This window comes from Convolutriloba macropyga, chromosome 5 (assembly GCF_964194025.1).
Source record: "Convolutriloba macropyga chromosome 5, txConMacr16.3, whole genome shotgun sequence".
Taxonomy (NCBI): Eukaryota; Metazoa; Xenacoelomorpha; order Acoela; family Convolutidae; genus Convolutriloba; species Convolutriloba macropyga.
The window spans coordinates 56,124,366-56,140,950 of record NC_134472.1 but is presented as its reverse complement, the minus strand read 5'-3'; the positions used below and the strand labels follow the sequence as shown (position 1 = coordinate 56,140,950).

The 16,585-nt window shown below is 34.7% G+C and overlaps 2 protein-coding genes across 2 annotated transcripts in view; one reads left to right on the top strand and one right to left on the bottom strand.

Annotated features, from left to right (window-relative positions):
- LOC142340423 (uncharacterized) overlaps positions 1-16,585 on the top strand; it is a 464,952-nt gene that overhangs the window by 249,464 nt on the left and 198,903 nt on the right. The gene's annotated exons all lie outside the window — the stretch shown is intronic.
- LOC142339484 (tRNA N6-adenosine threonylcarbamoyltransferase-like) lies at positions 915-14,745 on the bottom strand. The gene is made up of 4 exons (XM_075389532.1): positions 14,361-14,745; positions 13,727-14,094; positions 1,839-2,065; positions 915-1,396 (listed from the first exon to the last, which is right to left on the bottom strand). Exons 1-4 carry the CDS (start codon positions 14,584-14,586, stop codon positions 943-945), a joined length of 1,275 nt encoding a protein of 424 aa, XP_075245647.1. The 5' UTR covers positions 14,587-14,745; the 3' UTR covers positions 915-942.

Sequence of the window (16,585 nt, the reverse complement as noted above, 5' to 3'; positions counted from 1 at the left end):
ATTATAGCAAATGCAGGCAACATAACACGTACTTAAATTTCCGCAAAAAAAAAATGGTTTTAAAGTAAAAGCATAACGACTAACTTCGAATGAAATGCTCTCGAACAAAAGGAGGTGGCAACTGAATTCAGGAGTGTAGCATTATTGGACGTAAAACCTTGTACCCGATGGGACAAACTAACGTCGGATGAATTGCTCTCGAACAACAGGCTGGAGGCATTGTAATTTAGGATTGTAGCATTTTTGGGTGCAAAACCTTGTACCCGATAGGGGTTCAACGCCACGACCTCCGGATAGCAGTCAGCCATCTCAACCAGTTAGCCACAACTACGCTGTTACTCAACCGCAAACAACAACTTTTATATTAGCAATAAACTTCAATTCAGAATGAGAGCAATTGAAATCCTTCAAAATGAAGTGAAGCGTGAAAAACTCTCGAGGAGTCACACAATGTTCTAGAACAAAAGCGCAAAAATGGCCAAGCAAAAATTGTACCTAAAAGGATCAACACGTTTACAGGAATTGCTTCAAACTTTGTTCGAGAGCAATTAAAAAAAGAAATACCTAAAATTGAAACCAAATAATCTAATCTCGTGTAGAAAAACTGTGAGCTCTGTCAATAGTGAGGCAATAAGAATATAAAACAATTAGTTTCACATGCAAGGCCAAAATTAACTGCTTTTTTAAAACGATTGGTCTCAAGGATTAGTTGCTGAAAAACAAAGAATCAGTTTATGATTTTTTGATATTCAGAAATTTTTGATATTCAGTTAAGTAGCACGACAAAACCAAGAACAATAAACAAATCACAGCTATCTTCTCTACAGAATAAGTCCAACTTGCTTTCTACAATTTATGTCGAAAATGAGCCGAGACGAACACTGCTTTTCCAACCTTCGACTTTCAAAGAAAACTGCTAATCAAAAAGTAAATTCGGATAGCTTACAACAAGCATCCAAAATCATTCGTCACAAATTGGTCAGTGTTTAAATCATTTATCTCATTCGCTGTTGAAAACTCAGGTCGCGTGAGACGATTGTAGTTACTCGTTATGTGTTTACTTATTCTTATCTTCGTGGTAACATCGTGTCCAATTTTCGCAAACCCGTCTACTAAAATTGAATCGAAGTTTTTACAATGTATAGGTTCGAAACCATGGTTCAGCCTCTCCTGTGCCGTGTAGCCAATCATCACAGCATTGTCAATGCACAAACTCGGAGGTGGAACGTGTAAACTATAACTCCTCAAGTGACATAACTTGGTAATATCCGATATCAAGACTTTGCTGGACGCACAGCCACCAGATACAACCAGAGTTCTATTGACATTGAGCGAATTTTCGTGTAGAAAAATCATACATCGTGTCAACTTGTGCATCAGATGTCGACTCACAATCCTAAACAATCAGTTACAGAGAGAAAATTTAAAAGCAACTCTAAAGAGAGTAAGACATTAAAAGTTTTTGCAACATTAGCTGTCTTCTACATTCCATTTTTCTCAGTTACATTTCCTCGTTTCTTTCCCATAGAAAGCAACCTTATTCAACACTACGAGTAGAACTATTATTATTAAATTAAACTATTTTTAAACTATTAAACTATTATTAAACCATCATTATTAAATATTATCAGTTGATACGCAAAAATATTTAGTTATACACAAGACGATTAAAACTATCCATTAATGAATAGGAAACAAAAACCATTTGTAAACTTTGCAAATTAGACCACTGCTTTTAGACACTTGTATCAATGGCTTTACCAAGCCTCCTTCAGTCCATTGGTTCCCCGATATGCCATAACGAAGCAAAAGGCAAAGTCTAATATATAATTATTAACCTCATAGCAGCAGCCGCTATATGGGGCAACCACTCCTCAAAACGTTGCTGACTGGAGCATGCTGACTTGAAGTCCCAGATTGCCGTCTTTGTAGCTGCCAGTACACCACTGAAGGAGAAATTGAGGGGAGCTTTACTTGAAATTCTGATTCCCTTGTAATTCACTGAAAACTTGTCTGGATCTCCAATTAGTGCCAATTGGTCTATTGCAGCTCCTCCACTTTTGGACTAAACCAGAAAGCACATGGTTCGTGATACTTCGAGCTATTACCTCGTCAAATTGCCAGTAGGCAGAGCCACCACAACATGACAAGTTTTGCAGAAATGAGATCGCTTTTTGATTCTACTACTAACAGAAATTGTTCGATCTATTTGATGTCTTTTCAAAATAGCAAGCATTAGCATTTTTTCATTAATTTTAACCCAACCTTTTCTAACCAATGTAAAACTGGAACCTGTTCAGCTTACAAAATGTAGGGTTAGTAAAGAGTACGAGACGTGCATTTAATGACTAAGAAAATCTAACAAATAGATATGAACGACCAATTCTATGTTAATTTATCCGATAACTTATAAACAAGGTTTCTTTTACCTTATGGAATTCGAAATTCACGCCAAGAAAAATTTCCACGGGTCATCAATTTTACTGCACGAAAGATAGCTTCCGATATCATCATCGTAGAGAGTTGTGAGTGGTATCATTAAAAAGCCCGTCCAGCGTAGAACACGGAACTAAAAAGATTTTTTTCAATTTTTGCTTTTTATAGGGAGTTATCGAGGTTTAAAGTTTTGTGAATATGTGACGTAATTCACATGTTTTTATTCAAATTTTCAGTAATTTTGACCAAATTTTCGTCAATTTTGCTAAAAAATTTTTCAAATTTTTTTACTGTAGTCTTATTGATTTTATCCCTAAAGATAGAGAAGGGTTACTGAATTCTTCGATCCGAATTTTTGCCTAGAATTTTTGCAAAATTTGTCAAAATTCGACTTTTTTCGCGAACAAATTTGCTTTTTTAGCCCAAACATTACGATTTGCTGGTATTAGATACCTTAAAACTGCTGCCGTATTCTTTTTAAGTTAACAAACAAGCTAGTTCTATAACCGCTGACTTTGAGAGTCTTCTGGAATTATTATTTCGCCAGTATTAAAACTCGATAATTACACAAAATGCAATTTTATTATTGACAATCTCAAAAATGTTGTTGAAAAAATGATCTGTTTCGCAACCATTTGAACAAATGAGTATTATGTTAGATTGCGCAGTAACATCTGGGCTGATCTTTATCTCGTCATAGATCCTAACAAGAAAAGTTTTTCTAGATTTCAATGGGGCGCGACTTTTTTTCAAAATATTTCCGCTATGAAGAGGATTTATGTAAACTTTTTTTTACTTACAAGGAATTTAGATCTGGGTTTAATGAATGACAGATACTATTATAAAAAAACTAGGAGCAACGAGATTGTATTACGGTTTCAGAATAAGCTCATGGTTTTAGTGGTTCTGACCAATTGTTTTCGTAAAAAAATTTTTAATTTTTTTTTCTTGAATTTTGCTTTCATTTATTTTATTTTTGTAGTCCAAGAGCTTATTGTCTCCATTCAAAGATCCAGTTATTTTTAGGAGTTATAAATGAATCCAGACAAATCATTCAAGTGTTATCTAATGTCTGTTTTAACTTTGAATATAACTGTTTTAAGAAAATATCGGTTAATTTTTGAACTTTGCCACTATTTTTTATCTTAATTCTCTTATCTTCGGTTGCAGACTCAGTAAAAAAACAGCAGAAACTGATTTCGTGTTGGTCATAACTTATTGTTCGTAATGGTTTTATGTTCAATTATTGGTCTCTTTTTTTTATACAACGCATTTTCATTTTTTTTCATTTTTGAGAATAAATGCATATTTTTTGAGTTCATTTTGTTGCCTTGTCAAATTTTCTTAAGATTGGCAAGTCCAACTGAGGAAAATTATAGAATACTCAAATCGTTGGTAACAAAGCGTATATAGATATGGTAATTGTTTTAGTTATATAGTTTATGCTTTTTGGGCTGAGACACAGTTTTATCGCAAAATTTCAATGGATTTTTTTTGTTTTTGCCTATGTTTGTCTTTTTTGTTGTTGTACGCCATGAAGCTGATGACGATAGGTCTCAATTGTTTCCCCAGGACAAAAAACTCAACCTATTTAAAGATTTCATTTTATAGCTGTTTTTAATGTCATTAAAAATTATTTAAAAATATTTTTTTGAACTGTAAACTTCTTGCTTTCATTTTCGTAACCATGTATCTCAATCTCACTGATTAAAAACCGCAAAAATTAATTTTGTTGATTCATACATTTTTTTGCGCTCGGTTGTATGTTGTGACATATGGCTTCGGCCATTGATTACACAAAAAGTTTTCGAGGTTTCTAAACTGTAAAATTTTTGGCTTTCTTATTGTTCTCATCTTCTCGTAGTCCTTTTGTAAGGAAAGCTCATTGATGTTAAAATGAAACAAAAGTGACGACTTACGGGTCTTGCAGGTATGATCTTATAATTATAGTGCCTCAAATAGTGTGATCTCGTAAAATTGTTTGAAGTTTTGGTTTCTTTATATATCTGTTATTTTGTAGGGTCGTGACTTAGTCTCATTATTTACAGGCCAATTTGGCATCCGGAGTATCAAAATCTAATTCAAGGCTGTCTGTTGAAATTTTAAGTCTGTTATAAGTTTTTAAAATATTTGTTTTCAAAAATATATTTGGGTTTTTGAGCTTCATCATTTTTTTAAAACGTTTTTCGGTTGATTTGTAGCTCAGTCTCTGTAAACACAGGTAACAACACGTTTCCAGTGAACAGTATTTTGATATCTATGAAAGTTTTAGCTTCAAACGCTTGTTTCTTGTCTTTATTACTACTGTTACTACGAGATTTCATAAAATAATTGAGATTTTTTTATATTTGTATATTTTATAGGATTTTTGTTTTCTTTCCAATTTATAACATTGATCGTAGGTTCCATTGTCTTTGTAATTTCGCGCAATTAAACATCGGATAATGATATGTCTTAATTGCTTCTTATGGAGATATAAACGAACATTTTAGTAATTTCATTTGACATCTAATAAGCTCAATAATGGTAAAATAATTGTTTTCAAAAATGGAAACGTATTTATGAACATCGCACCTCATTGCACTTTTTGATCGACCAGTTAAACAGTCGCGTTGAGGGCAGGTGTTCTATCTTTTCTTATGAAGTATAGGTCAAATTGTTTTGTTTAGGTTTGATCTGATGCGAGTTTGATTTTGTTATGATTTTATTTATTATAGCCACCGATTTTTGGTCGTAAGTAATGGTTGTTGTTTGATATTTATTATTCTCCTAGTTGTCCTATTAACAACCACGTTCATCGGCCCTCTAGGGTGGCATTATTGTACTCCATTGGTTGTTTAATTAATGATATGTATGTTGTTGAAGGTATTCTAACTTTTCATCATTTGGTAGCCAATTAACTCAAGAATGTGGATGAGTGGGGTCGGAACCTTATGTGCGTACGCACATTACCGAGCCGCCTTGTTAACCTTTCTTTTCGAATACTTTAAATGTCAAATTTGAAGATTTAACGCAGGATAACTGTTGCTAATCAATTTCAAACGTAGGAAAGAAACTTAGAAAGTACAGCCCTGCAGGAAAATATTAAGCCTGTGTTTGAAATCGGTTGCATAAGAATTGAATAATTTGGGCCATAAAATTCCGTGATTTTCTAGCTCTATACTGAGCTTATTAGGAAATCATGTTTTGGCGAGTAATTTTAGCGACGAAATCATTAAGATCTAAAATTGTATTTCATTGGGTTGCGGTTTTTATGAATCACTTTCGTTTTCGACACATGATTTCGTTAGCCAGATTCTGTTCATAACTGAAGTGGATGGAATGGTGAAGTGAGGGGGTCAAACTCTTAAGAACTGCCCTTCAAATCATGAATTTAGGTCTCCTAAACAGTTTCTATTAATCGCATACTTAGCCTTTGATAGTGATTATAGATCCTTACATACAGTAAAATGATTACAGAAAAAACATTTCCAGAAAAAACACTTCGTTTTTCTCTTAATCTGGAAGATCATTGTCACAGTCAGTAAATATGACCACATATAACTATTAAACTTATATAGAAATAATGAACCAACCTTAAAGAACCTAGCTGGCAGATAACCAGAAAAAAGCAACAACAGCTTCATAGATCAACCGTCTCAAAAAGATAGTAAAAGAAACCGGCCAAAAATGACTTCTTTTTTAAATAAACGCTGCGATGTTATACTTTGAATAGTAATTTGTTCAACTTATTGATGCGTCTATTTGCTGCTCTCAAATAAACTTATTGAACTTTAATTCAATAACTTTAATTGAGTGACATACACTCAATTGACTTTACCTCTTTTAATTTAAGTAAAGAGAAGTCAATTTCAGAGTGAGGGAGACATTTTGAGAGTGAGGTAAGTCACGTGTAACCAACAATTTAATCACGCGAATGAACAAAATAACTCCCTCTACTGAGAGTGAAAATTGAGATCAAGCGCGCAAAGTTCAAATTGCATGAACTAAAGAACAAGCAGATTTGAGGAAATTGTGATGTCATAATTTCGTAACAAAACTAACAAAAATAACAGCCCCAGTCATCGATTTGCAAAGCTTAATTACAAAGCCTAAACTTAATCCGACGAGATATTCTATTAATAATACAACGAAAAAATCAATAACAGAACATCAAACGTCAAAACAAAGAAAAAAATCATTTTATCACAGCAAACTATTTCAAGTAAAAAAAGACAAACAATAAAAAGAAAACAAATGAAACATATAACTATCCCTACGACGCAACAAATACGATACAAAATGCATCATTTGAATGGCAAGATGACCACGTATTAATGAAACTAAGAGAAAAGACCACCAAAAAGATTGCCGCATAAGTTGAAAACTCAAAAAATGGTCAATATTCTTTGAAATCGAATGGTGTTCAAGTAAAAAACATAGACGGCAGATTGCCGGAAAATAGCCGCGATAGACGCTCGTGGCCTTCCATGAATTGAAACACCTAAAGAAATAAGATAGACAGATCGACCACCAGTCCTTTAATAGACCACAAGACTTTTTGGGTTAGCTTCGGACTGTCAATATTTTGACACATACGTTCTATAAGGAAAAAGCCCTTAAATAGCTATTTCAAAATTGATATTCGAAATCGAAAACTCAAGACTAATTGTATACTACAAAATTAGGGCATATGCCGAATTAGGGCATACAAGATTGGCACTACTTAGATGCAAACTATTAACTAGTAAATCTTCATAAAAAATTAAAGTTCCATAAGTGAGTTCAGAAGTCATTTTTTTGAGTGAGGTAAGTCACGCAATTGACCTAAAAGCAGAAACGACGTCGCGTACATAAATTTTAACTGCAAAGCAATAGAAGTCACTGAAGTCAATTCCAAGAAGTCAGGTCGTAAGAATCATCGATGGAGACGACGAATTAAAAAAAACCACGATGTCCCCAATAATAGCCGCTATCGCTTTGCGGCTATTAAAAAAACTTTTACCTGCCAATTGAGGGCTTCAAAAAAAATAGCAGGACAAGTCCTGACGTACAATTCAAAGAATTTTCATTGACTAAACAGTTAAACTAGACCTAGAATGGACTATGAGTGAATTGAGAAAACCATTTAAAAAAAATCATATCAAAAAAATAAAAAAAAACAGAAAATCAATGTCAAAATGCCGCATGCGAACAAAAAAACCACTAGCAAGAAATGAAAATTTAATTCAAACAAAATACTAGGCCTAGAATGAGCTGTGAATGGATTTTAGAAAAAAATCTGATCCAAAAAATCGAAAAAAAGTAAAAATCAGAGTGAAATTGCCGCATGTGAACAAAAAACAACTACCGAGAAACCGAATTTTTGTTCAAACGCCGTTTTCTTACTCTACTTTAAAATTAGAGCGAAAAAAATTCACGCCGCAAAACAAATCGCTTTTTCGCTCCATTACCACCAAAAAGATTGCCGCATAAGTTGAAAACTCAAAAAATGGTCAATACTCTTTGAAATCGAATGGTGTTCAAGTAAAAAACATAGCCGGCAGATTGCCGGAAAATAGCCGCGATAGACGCTCGTGGCCTTCCATGAATTGAAACACCTAAAGAAATAAGATAGACAGATCGACCACCAGTCCTTTAATAGACCACAAGACTTTTTGGGTTAGCTTCGGACTGTCAATATTTTGACACATACGTTCTATAAGGAAAAAGCCCTTAAATAGCTATTTCAAAATTGATATTCGAAATCAAAAACTCAAGACTAATTGTATACTACAAAATTAGGGCATATGCCGAATTAGGGCATACAAGATTGGCACTACTTAGATGCAAACTATTAACTAGTAAATCTTCATAAAAAATTAAAGTTCCATAAGTGAGTTCAGAAGTCATTTTTTTGAGTGAGGTAAGTCACGCAATTGACCTAAAAGCAGAAACGACGTCGCGTACATAAATTTTAACTGCAAAGCAATAGAAGTCACTGAAGTCAATTCCAAGAAGTCAATTCCAAGAAGTCAGGTCGTAAGAATCATCGATGGAGACGACGAATGAAAAAAAACCTCGATGTCCCCAATAATAGCCGCTATCGCTTTGCGGCTATTAAAAAAACTTTTACCTGCCAATTGAGGGCTTCAAAAAAAGAGCAGGACAAGTCCTGACGTACAATTCAAAGAATTTTCATTGACTAAACAGTTAAACTAGACCTAGAATGGACTATGAGTGAATTGAGAAAACCATTTTAAAAAAAATCATATCAAAAAAATAAAAAACAGAAAATCAATGTCAAAATGCCGCATGCGAACAAAAAAACCACTAGCAAGAAATGAAAATTTAATTCAAACAAAATACTAGGCCTAGAATGAGCTGTGAATGGATTTCAGAAAAAAATCTGATCCAAAAAATCGAAAAAACAGTAAAAATCAGAGTGAAATTGCCGCATGTGAACAAAAAACAACTACCGAGAAACCGAATTTTTGTTCAAACACCGTTTTCTCACTCTACTTTAAAATTAGAGCGAAAAAAATACACGCCGCAAAACAAATCGTTTTCGCTCCATTTCCTGTTTCGGCGTGACCAAAATCACTACTCCAATTTGACTTCAAAAATCATGAAAATGTGTGAACAGATCTTAAAAAAAAGGCAGCGCCCCAATACAATTCAAATTCTTTGAATTGTAAAAAACCACGATGTCCCCAATAATAGCCGCTATCGCTTCGCGGCTATTAAAAAAACTTTTACCTGCCAATTGAGGTCTTCAAAAAAAACATCTATGCAATGCACATTTATAACACAAGTGTTAGCTGTTAGAATCTTCATGAGAAAATAATCGATGAAAACAGAATTCGCAATCACGTGCGTGAAAGAGGTGGTTCTCAAAAACGAAATTTTGATTCAAACAACAATTACTCACCTTTAAGAGCATTTTTGAAAAAATCACACCTTACAACTACTCGATTTTCACTTTCTTTACTACGCAGCTGAGACTATAATCACAACTCCAATTTGACTTCTCACTGATAAAAGAATAAGTATGAAGAAGTGTGAACAGATCTTAGGACAGCGCAACAATACAATGCAAATTCCGTTAATTGAAAAAAGCTATGATGATATCAACAAAGGCCTCACTATCGCATCAAGGCTATAATAAAGAGGAATTCGAACCGTTCCTTTTGGGTACAAACCCATTCACCCCAGCGTAGTTTTATCAAGGCTGGCATGTTTCTTTAGAAACAAAAATTGCATTCAGAGACAAAAATTGTGGCAGATAGGCAAGCTACCTCTAAACGGCCAACATTTTTAAACCCCAAGTTCGAAAAACAGTGAAAAAATATTTGCGTTTCCTGAGGAACCAATAATACCTGAGTACCCTTCCATGACAAATCGATTCTTTATTTGCGCTTAGATATCTTTTGGAAATTTCAACAAAACGGCGTATCTTTTGTTTGAAAAGAAAACTTTTTTCTGTCGGTCGTTAATGCTTCTGATTTTAATTTATTTGCTCATGCTGTCTTGGTTTATAAGTTTAAACTTACAGGCTTTCAGAACATTTACAATTTTAGTGTCATTTTCAAAAACTCCAATTTCAAAGAACTGCAATTGGTACTCTGAGTTGCACAAAAAACACTAGATAAGGTTTTGCAGGCTTTGTCTCGACAACTAAAAACTAAACAATATGAAGAAAAAGTAGCATGTACAAGTCACAACGATAATAACGCCAAATACTGAAAAAAGCGCTAAAATAGGTAAAACAAAATGATATTTTTGACAATTTTTGACGACTGGAGTCAATATTTTATCTACAAAACTTCATACCTAACTACCTGGTTACTTCAATTACAAGATGAGTCTTTCGTTTTTTCAAAAAATCAAAAAGGACCTGCACAATCAACAAACATTTTAGATCTGTAGTGATGTCTAATTCTTACTAATAAGACTTAGTTTCTGAAAAGAGCACAGACTACTTGCCTTTGAAATAATTAACAAATTGACAATGGGGTTATAAAATGAGATCAAGTAACAAGCTTAATTAAATTTTCGAAACTGAATGGTGTCAAATAGAAAGCACAGAAAACTATTCAAGTTAATAACAGGGAACAAAAATATTGCACGTAGTCGAAGCCACACTCAAAACTAAAAAAGCGGCAAAAAGATGTTATACTAAAACACACCCAGCAGATTGCCGGAAAATAGCCGCCGTTGATTCCCATAACAAAGATTGGGATTGAAAGAAGAAACTAGTGAAAAAAAAATTCTTGCAAATGCAACGTGTGACAGAATTTCATCCCTCGGAGGATATTAGCACATCTACATGTCGCTCGCTCTCTCAAAATAGTGCTGGTCCAACTACGTTTTCTTTGCTTTTGTTCAGTTCGCTTACATCAAAAGGACAAAGATAGCCTGACGTAAAAGAAATGTTCCTATCTTAAACTGCTGCCAAAAGTACAAACATACCCCGCAGATTGACGGAAAATAGCAGCCGTTGATTCCCAAAACCAGGATTGGGATTGAAAGAAGAAAAACTAATGATAAAAAACTTTTTGTACATAGACAATTTTTAAGTGCGAACTATTTTGTTGTCATTTTGGAGCTGAACGTACTCCTGTTTCGTAGTGAGACCACACAGGGGCTATTATCAATACCAATAAGCATTAGAGATGTTAACTAAAAGCAAAGTTTGAGTAACGGGCATCTAAAATTGGGCTTTATGGGTTTATCCCGTCTCTATTTCTGATTTCGTTTTTTGATACTGACTCTGTGCTTTGCTGAGCAACTGCTGTCTCGAAACACTTTTAGCAGAATGAGAGAAGAGTGAAACTAGCCTAGAGAAGTCAAAACGATTTCACTCAAAATGTCGAAAAGGAGGCAAAATGAGGTAATGTGAAAAATTTTTATTCGATGAAGAAAAACATAGCAGAACAAGTCCTGACGTACAATTCATAAATTTTCAATGACTAAACAAAAGAATAGACCTAGTAGGGACTATGAGTCAACTTGAAAACCATTTCTAAAAATATCAGATCAAAAGTTTAAAAAACAAAATCAAAGTTAAAATGCAGCATGTGAACAAAAAAACACTAGCGAAAAAACTAAATATGGTTTAATCAAGAAAACTAGGCATAGAATGAACTATGAACGGATTGGAAAAATCGTTTAGAAAAAAATCCGATCCAAAAATAAAAAAAACAGTAAAAATTAAGTGAAATTGCCGCATGTGAACAAAAAACCACAAGCGAGAAAGCGAATATTTGCTCAGACACCGTTTTCTCACTCTACTTTAAAATTAGAGCGAAAAACTTCACGCCCCAAAACCACTCGCTTTTTCTATCTATTTCCTGTTTGGGCGTGACCAAAATCACTACTCCAATTAGATTTCAAAAACCAAGAAAATGTGTGAACAGATCTTTAAAAAAGAGAGAGCGCCCCAATACACTTCAAATTATTTGAATTGTAAAAAAAATTAGGAGCGCTATAATAGCCCACTAAGCAACTGAGGCGGCTATTTACAAGTATGTTTTACAGAAAGCAAAACTATCCGAAAGTTTCTGAAAATTGTTATTCGAAAGTTTCTGAAAATTGTTATATTAAAACATTCAGAATCATTTCTGTGCCTCTAGAGGCTATCCAGTAACCTAATTCCAAGCCATAAAAATCATTGGCTAAGTGACCGATAGGCGATAATTTTTAGAAAAAAATTCAAAACTCAAACTTCGTTCTCTTAAAATGTCGAAAACCAGTCAACTTTACCCTAGCAGCTATTAAATAAAATTAAATAAAACCAAATCTTGGATGAGGTTAACTGGCTACTGAGTACTGAGGCAAGAAAAACTGACAACAAAGACAACTGTTTTGAAAAAACTTGAAAAATGCAAATTTTATCAAAAAATTTCATAAAATTCGAAAGGTTAAATTGTTTAAAACAAATCCATTGAAACTAACAACCATGTCGTAACTTTTCATCAGGCCGTGGAATAGGTCTTCCGGCACTTGAGAGTGGACAAATATCAAAAACTGACAAAAACTTTAGGAAACCTTAAAAAATGTCAGATTTTATCAAAAAATAAAATCCGTGACATTAAAAAGTTGAAAACCAATCCAATTTCACTAGATACTATGCAGTTCCCTATTATCAAACCTTAAAGGAGAATCCCTGGCCGCTGAAGGTGGAAAAAAACTGAAAAAAATAACACAAATTTTCAAAAAAAACTCGAAAAAAATTGCAGAAATTAGTATCATTTTGCGAGTTTGTTTGGAGTGCCAAGACATATAGCTCATAAAGTGGTCACAACAAGTAACTTTATCTTGCAAAAGGCCTTCTTCAACTTTTAAAAAACTTCAACCTAAAAGTAATCAAACAACAAACTAAAAAACCGCAAAAACATGAAAAATTGCACCATTTTGAGCCCAAAAACTCCTAAAAATGACCTTTTAACCTTAAATTAAGGCCATCCCAGCAGCTGCACCACTCTCATCCCAGCAGCTGCATTTGAAGGACTACTAAAGCCCACTTTGAGCCTCTAATGAAAATTAATGCCCGCTGGGCTTTACCTGTATCCCGTTTTGAAAGATCAAATTCATTGAAAAAAAATGAAAATGTGTGAATATCTTTAAAAAAACAGCGCCCCCATACAATTCAAATTCTTTGAATTGTAAAAAAGACAGCGCCCCAATACAATTCAAATTCTTTGAATTGTAAAAAAAATAAGAGCGCTATAATAGCCGCTTGGAATTGCTGACGCGGCTAATAATAATTAGAAAAAACGCATCTAGAAAACGCCCACTGCCTATCTTGAAACTCAAGTTTTAAAACCGCAGAAATTATGGAAAAGTATATATTGAGAGTGTGCTCAATGTACGCGCACAAAGAAAGTACACCATTAAATCAATTAAGGTAAGAAACGAAAACGTAAATAAGGGGACATGAAGTGAGGAAAACGAAAAATTAAGTCAGGCTTTTGAAAACAAATGACGTCAAAATTTTTGCAACAAAACTAAATTTTGCACTGGTTCAACAGAACAGACTATTAGCTTTACACAAGAAAGTTAATAGAGAGCACTTGAGATGCGCCGAAGGAACAGTAAAATGGAGAACGGATCAGGACAAAATAAAGGCCTTATATGAAAATGAACGATGTCTTGGCTCAAGGCAAAACAGATATAACGTTTCATTTGCCTCAAGGATCCCTCAAATCTCTTTATATCGTAAATGGTTGGAACAGTTTTGATGGAAGTAGTCAATATACTTGGCGACTCCTGAGATTTTGAAATAATGGTAAGTTCATGGGGACTGGAAACAATTTATTCGTACACGTACCTTAAATTCACCCATTTGAGCAAGTCCAAGTTCATTAGCTACACAATCAAGGAAATGTCCGGGTGCAATGTCTATACTTTCGCCCAGGAGGTAGAATTCATCAACACTTTTGGCTACTGCCAGCAAACAATGACCCCCAGATATCAACAAAGTCAAAAATGGATATCGAATTGAATCGCTGCACATTCTGGCAACAACGGCGTGCGCCCTCATGTGATGAACTGGAATTAGCGGCAGGTTAAATGCATGGCAAAGTTCTTTCGCATAATTCAAGCCAACTTGCAGGCAAATTTCTCTGCCAGGCATCGTGGTTACTGCTACAGCTCCAATGAAATTTGCGTTAACGTGCTCCAGGCATTTATTCACAGCTGTAACAATCAAAAATGTAGAAAATTTTCTTCTCTTGCGGCCATAATCACGCCACTTGATTTTCACTTTTAGGCTTAATATTTCATCGTTAATATTAAACTTAACCAACTATCATACAATGTGCCTGGTTTGTAGAAAACAGTCTTCAAAATTTTAATTTTTATCATAAACGAAAAGATACCCAAAGCCCCCAATACTATGCTTAAAGGTCGTGCTAATCTACTCATGGCGAGAGCTCAAATATATTTTAAAGTTTTCGCTCAACTTTTCGGGAGATGGCGCATGTGCAGACTCTTTGCAAATCGAGGATCCGTTCCGCCTGTCATGTTGTGATATTTGACTTGATCAAAAATCTCATTTGACAAGATTTTTCCATCAGCAATTACAGCAGCAGCCGTGTTGTCGAAACTCGTTTCAATTGCGAGAATCGACTTGGAAGAATTTCTTATGCTCACTAACGACGAGCATCTCATCTGCTGTAGAAACTTCATAAATTTCTGGAAAACAACTCGATTAGGATGAAATTCGTAAGTGCAGTTCTGGCATCTCACATAACTGGTAATTTTGAATTTAAAACTAAAGTTAAACACAAAATTAGGAGTCCATCAACACAAATTAGGAGTCCATCAATTAATTGTTTTAAACGTCAGTAATAGCCTGGTCCTTCACCTCCAGGCACAAGCATTGCAATGTTGTTGCCATTAAGTAAAATTTTGTCCAGCTTTGTAAATCTGCGTCCCTCGGATGTGTTTTCGAACTCAGTTACATCTTCCAAAACCATGTTGACAAATTCGTCGAAACCGAGCAGAGTGCCTACTAGCTCTTTATCATTTTTCATAATGATCCATAATTTGGAACGAATGCATTTGTCAATCAATTCCAGTGGCAGCAGAGATTGGGGCTCTGAACTTGCACTCATGCTATAAACAGCCAAATAAATTCTGAAAAGTCTGATGTGAAAAATGCTAAAAAAAACGAACAATGAGCTTATAAAGCCTTTAACGACTACCCATTTGCCTTGAACTTGTCTCCTTAGAACTTGGAAACTGAACTTCACCCAACTGCACTATGAAGGCACGAAGCGAAACTGATCCACACTCATGTAAAAGCATCAGTTTGTTACGATTTGTGTACAAGCTATCAAGAATTCTGAGGCCCGAAAACATTGTTAATCAATAACTATTGTTAATCAATAGCTATAAACAGCCAAATAAATTCTGAAAAGTTTGATAAGAAAAATGCTAAAAAAAAACGAACAATGAGCTTATAAAGCCTTTAACGACTACCCATTTGCCTTGAATTTGTCTCCTTAGAAGTTGGAAACTGAACTTCACCCAACTGCACTATGAAGGCACGAAGCGAAACTGATCCACACTCATGTAAAAGCATCAGTTTGTTACGATGTGTGTACAAGCTATCAAGAATTCTGAGGCGCGAAAACATTGTTAATCAATAACTATGAGGCATCACCCAGTTTTAATTACTCACTGGTAGTTTCTCTAGAATAGCTGAAATTTCTTTTGTTGTTTCCCATTGCAACCCGCCTTACGTTGTCTCCGTGGCTCTCGATCAATGCTTCCAGGCTTCAATCAATGCTTCCAGGCGCTCGATCAGGCTTCCATTGCAGCCATAGTAGAAGACGTGGCGGTCATTTTCTTATATGACCTTCTCAATTCTTGACATCTCGATTTAAAACCATCCTGTACCACCTAACCTCTCTTATTCCTTCAGAAGTCTTTGTTTATTTACGCTGTTTTGACTACTGTCAAAATTTATGCATATATATAGCAGTTGACGTGCCAACCTCGAGATGACTGTCTTTATACGTAAGAGGTCTTTTACTTAATTTACGACCTCTTACGGTATGTTTACCTCAATTGTTGGACTATACTTTATATGACCACTAAGATGACATGGAAACCACCCGTAAACTTTGTGCGGTTGGCTGCTAAGTTTGGTGAAGACGTTCTGATTTCTGCTAAGTTCAACTCTTAAGTTGGTTACTTATGAAGCGATCCATGATTTTTTTCTCTTGCAGTAGAACATTTTCTTCTCTTGCGGCCATAATCACGCTACTTGATTTTCACTTTTCAAGCTTCATATTTCATCGTTAAATATTAAACTTAACCAGCTATCATACAATGTGCCTGGTCTGTAGAAAACAAAATTTTAATCAAAATTTCAATTTTTATCAGAAACAAAAAGATACTCAAAGCCCCCAATATTAAGCAAATTGGTCAGACAAAAAATCGGTCAAGCAAAAACTCGTACAGCCAGCCAACAGGACTAATATAATTGCTACCAACTTTATTTGGGTGCAATTAATTAGGTAGCCCTATCTAAATTAAGTGTTAGCAGGTTGATTTCATCCAGCCTTTCCTGTCGCTCATTTCTCCATTCCGCTACTGTGAGCTCAAGATATAGCTTTCATTTCAACCTCATTTCATCTCTCAACCTCATTTGTTCGTTTTGTTAACGAACCCGATTTCT